At 40.1% G+C, this 5237-nt stretch overlaps 1 protein-coding gene across 1 annotated transcript; it reads right to left on the bottom strand.

Annotated features, from left to right (window-relative positions):
• Positions 1-2130: 2130 nt before the first annotated feature.
• Positions 2131-4789, bottom strand: LOC134368203 (melanoma antigen preferentially expressed in tumors-like). The gene is made up of 3 exons (XM_063084746.1): positions 4500-4789; positions 3435-4034; positions 2131-2644 (listed from the first exon to the last, which is right to left on the bottom strand). The coding sequence occupies exons 1-3, from the start codon at positions 4787-4789 to the stop codon at positions 2131-2133; spliced, it is 1404 nt and encodes a 467-aa protein (XP_062940816.1).
• Between the last annotated feature and the right edge of the window lie 448 nt (positions 4790-5237).

Here is a 5237-nt window from a genome sequence, read left to right as displayed (position 1 = left end):
GTTCAAAATGGATTAAAGACTTAAGTGTAAGACCAGAAACTGTAAAACTACTAAGGCAAAATATAGGGGAAATTCTTCAGGAACTAGGTCTGGGCACAGACTTTATGAACATGAACCTAAAAGCAAAAGCAACAAAAGAAAAAATAAACAAATGGGACTATATCAAACTAAAAAGCTTCTTCACAGCAAAGGAAACAAGCAACAGAGTGAAACAAAAACCTACAAAGTGGGAGAAAATTTTTGCCAACTATAAATCTAACAAGAGATTAACATCCAGAATTTACAAGGAACTCAAGCAATTACACGGTAAAAAACCAAATAATCCATTTTAAAAATGGGCAAGGGAACTGAGTAGACATTTTTCAAAGGAAGACATACAAATGGCCAACAGGTACATGAAAAATGTTCACCATCATTAGCCATCAGGGAAATGCAAACTAAAACCACATCTGTTATTCCACCAAGAAAACAACACATACAAATTCTGTTTTGGTTATTTTAACATGTTTTTCTTTCGAAGTTGGAAATGCAGTTTGTTGTCATTACACAATGGAAGCAATGAAAACATTATTAACTATTTTTATTAATTATTATTTTTTTACATTCTTTTCTCTAAGTCTTTGTAATACAGTATGTTATTCCAACATGTAAGCAATAAGAACAAAATTTATTTAATTTTAATTATTTTTTTACTGAGTCTGAAAAGCAGTATGTTATCATTTTAACATGGAAACAGTATAAACACATTAACTACTTTTACAACTTCTTTCTTACTAAGTCTTTAAAATGTAGTCTGATTTCATTTCAACATGGGAACACTATACATTAATTTTTAATTACTTTTCATTCATTTTTGTTACTGATTCATTGACATTCAGTCTTTTGGCATTTCAGCATATAAACAATTAGAAAAAATTATTAATTGACATTACATTTTTTCTTACTAAGTCTTTGAAACACAATGTTTTACCATTTCAATGTGTCATCATATAAGAAGATACATAATTAGTTATTTTAACATTCTATTCTCTTACTAAGTCTTTGAAGTGCAGTGCTTTCACTTCAACAGGTAAACGATATGCACAAATTATTGCTGTAAGAGCAGAGGGAGCAAATGCATATGGAACGATGGGTACCATGAAGGGAACATACATGGTACATTGAGAGAGAGCTACAACATGGTAAAGTAAGGGAAGCAAAGGAAGTAAGGGAAGTACAATAAGTAAAGGGAAGTAAAAGAAAACCTCTCTGAGGAGGTAACATTAAAGCCATGACTTGAGTGCTGAGGAGCTATCCAACAGCATAAAGAGGCCAGCGTGGATTGAACAGAGTGTGTGAAAAAAAAAACCCTGGGGTCCAGGGAGTTTAAATAACTTTCCCAAATGCCCTAAGAAAGAGTAGGGGAACAGACAAATCATAGGAACAGCTGTATTCTGAGTGGCTGGAAGTAGGGGCTTTGCCTTATTTGCCTTTTTATTCTCAGCACCTGGAACAGTACTGAACTAATAAGAGATCCTTGGTGAATGTGTGTGATATAAGGAACGACTGAGCCACAGGGTACTAAGACCTAAGAAAGGAAGTGGCAATGTACTGATAAAGACACCAGTAGGTATGGACATAGGTTTTTGTTTTGTTTTGTTTCCTTTTAGATGCAAATAGTTTCTCATAAGCAGCCTAAGGCCGTCATAAATATGAGAAGTTTAAAGAAACTTGGAGGGTAAAATTATTGGCTTTAACATCCACCAGCTATTCCAAAATATCATCAAGAAAAGGTTTCAACTCTTTTGACTTGTGTCAAGTACCCACAAGTGAACCAATTAGTCTGGGCAGGGAAATGGTATACCATGACTAGGTCAGCCAATGTCGCATACCCAACACTGTGGTCAGGAGCAGGGAGGAGGATTTGGAGGACAATCGGTAAGAGACCCATAGGACCTCTCCAAGCCCTCTGTTTTCTTCAGAGTTCTTTATTTTTATAGAGGTCAGTTACACATGGAATCTTCCTAACACCAGTTTCCTGGAACTATAAATTTTTACATATGTGTCTCTAAAACTTGGGCATCAGGTGAGAACACTACGTGCTTTAACGGCCACACGTCAGTGTTAAATCAAGTCCTTGTACCATGAAAATCACTCAGGAGAACTGGTCCAGCGCATGTCATTCCGCTTTACCGCCTGCAGCATTGTCTTCAATTGGGCCTGCACTTCAGAAAGCTTCTGTTGGTTCAAACTGCCAGGATCACGCAATTGTTCATAGCAATGGACAGGGACAGGATAAATTACACGCTTCAGCTCCATCAGGTTTGTTAAGTGCTGCAGAAGACTGGTGAGCACACGCATTGTAATGGGGTTGGAGGCAAAGCTAAAGACACGGAGGTGGGAACAGCGGCTCAGGGCCGGAATGACAGCAGTGAGAGTAGAATCAGTTATCAGGCAATTATCTATCTCTAGATGCTGCAGGGTGCCTGAGACACTCGCCAGCAGAGTCTGGAAGGACTCAGAAAGTTCCCAGGATATCTCGTTGTTACTTAGACTCAGCAATCTTAGATGGGTGGCTGGAGGGCTCTGGGACAGGACAGTGATGTCTCTGTTAGAAAGTCCACAGAAAGAGAGATACAATGCATCCAATTGAGGTGGCAGGCATCTGTAGACAGAAAAAAGAAAGTTATTTCTGCTCAATGAGGATTGGACCAGGACAAAGAGTCCTGAGTTAGAGGTATCTATGGCTCTAGAATAAACTAACTTGCACATATGTTGCAACAGCAGTTAACAATGTGGGCTTTGGAATCACACTCTAAGAAAGTTACTTTTCTACTCGGAGATACAGTTTTTAAAATCTTTAAAACATGCACAATAGCAACTATTATGTAGAGTTGTGGGAAAGATTAAGTGGAAAAAATTTAATTCACTTAATACTTACAATGTAATCAATGGTGGATTTAGTTTACTTATTTGGAAAGCAGTCAACTAAGGATTCCCTTTGACCAAAACCCAAATGACAAGTTCTCGATTCAGGGCCTAACGCTCGGGTAAAATACAGGAGCAAAATGATCTGGCAGTATTAACTGTCTGGCCAGTCCATGGTGAGGTGCATCAGTGCCACAGCATAAAACATTTCCCCATCTGAATGTCTCCCCTTCCTCCCTAAAAGGCTGTAAACTCCAAGGGGAGAAGAACTGTGTCTTTTTCACCAATGTATCTACAGACTTATTATGGTGTCTGCACATGGTCGACTGACTGACTGAATGAATGAATGATCACAGCTTATTTTTCTAGTTTCTCTAGCCTGGCCAGTTTCATACTCCCAGCAGTGCCCATATTGAGTTGGAAGGAGAAATGGGTTACAAGGAGATTAGGAATATCCAAGAATGGTTGCTCTCCTGTCCTAACAATGGGGTGGTTCAGGGAACCCACGTTTTTCCCCAACTCCTCACCTGAGCAGTTCGTGAAGCGGATGTGTGTGGCAGTACGACAAGCTGATCTCCTGGAGGGTGTCCATCTGCCCAAGATGGGCAAGAAAAGTCCCAAAGCTTCTCCTCATATAAGATGTAAAAGGGATGTGAGACATACTAAGCCTGTGGAGGTGGGTCATCTGAGCCAAAAGTCTGGTGAGTTCACTCAGATAAATCTCATCCACTTTCAGGTGATCAATGCATCCCATATCCAGAAGCTGTAGGATGTGTTCATGGGCAAGCCTTCTATCAATTTTCAAATCTCTGCAGCAGAGGTGCAAGGACCCAACGCTCTGCTGTACTTTATTCCGAAGTAAAGAAAGAAATTGCTTTGTTCTCGAGGTACCATCTAGGGAAATGTCCACTAATAATTCCATAGGTTCCCTGGATGACTGAGGCTCAGACTCTGAATTTACGGTTCCGGGGCACCTAACTCTGTGTTGGGCTTCTTCTATTTTCACTATAGAGTGCTGAGAGTGAACACATGAACGAAAACAGAAAGGGAATGTGGTCCTGATCCCAGAGCATGTGGTCCTGCAGCCTGGATCCTGCCTTAAATCTAGAATCCTCAGTTTTGGCCCCCTGTAAGGAGAGGAGAAGACAGAATATCTGAGAGGTAGCTGATTTTAATACAACCCAGCAGGATCAATGATGGGAAGCTGAAACAAAATCCCTTTATCCCTGGTCTTCACTCCACACACCATTTACCAACAAAGCCTTTTCCATAAAAATTTAGCACCTTTCTTTCTTTTCCCCATCTTTTCTTCTCTCCTGATGTTCCCAGTCTCAATGCCCATGTCCTTTTTCCATGTAATCATACCCAGGAGGCAAATCTATTAATAGTATCCTCAATCCCTTCTGTTCCATAATCAACTCTGTAAGACATTAGAGACCTTAAGGTGACCCCAAATGTTCCACCAACAGCCTCACAGAGATCCTCAGCATTCACCATTAACTACCTTTGAAAGACTGTTAGGCCGTCTCCTACCCCAGGCTCCAGCATACCCTCCTGCTGACTCACTATGTCTCTATTATACATAGTCTTACCAAGAAGAAGAGTTCCGGGCAGGAAGGATCTGCAGACCGTCAATCATAGCTTCGAAATTGTCATATTGTGACTCCTGTACACTCAATGTCCCGACGTGGAGACAGGGAAAGGGCCAAATCCTCACCATTGCCTTCAATACCTTCTTATGACCACCCAAGAAGGCGGCAGTGAAAAACAGAATGAACATGCCTCTTGGGAGCTCTTCAAGGGCATGGATAGCTACACGTTCATTACTCAGCAGACTTCGTACAGCAAGGTCTAGTAGTGTGGCTGGGGCGTTTTTGTCCATCTCTATAAACCTGCTTCAGAGTGAAGAATATTTAGAAATCCTGAGAAGACATCCACAGTCCCTTATTTGCCACCATGGTTAGCAGTGGACAAAATATTTATTGAATAAACACTCGGTTATTTCAGAAAGTTTATGAAAAGTTACATATTATCTTTTAATTTTGTTTTTCCATGAACTTTTTGAAGTACCCTTGTATATGGTGAATCAGGCAGCCACCTCAGGAGACCTCCACTGTAGACATAGAATAGGAATAGACTCGAGTGTGTGTGTAAGTGTTTACGTTTGTGTATGCCTTCATACATATACATATTGGCATAAGATAAAATGTCAGTAGAAATCAGGGGTAAGTGAGCAGAAGACAACATTGACCATCTATCTACCTGCCTCTCAATACTTCTTTCCAAAAGGATACAAATCACCAAGAAAAAACAAATGTAAATCTGTCCAA

The sequence above is a fragment of the Cynocephalus volans genome, chromosome X (assembly GCF_027409185.1).
Source record: "Cynocephalus volans isolate mCynVol1 chromosome X, mCynVol1.pri, whole genome shotgun sequence".
NCBI classification, from domain to species: Eukaryota; Metazoa; Chordata; class Mammalia; order Dermoptera; family Cynocephalidae; genus Cynocephalus; species Cynocephalus volans.
Note: the sequence above shows the minus strand (reverse complement) of the source record. Positions and strands in the feature narration are given on the sequence as shown.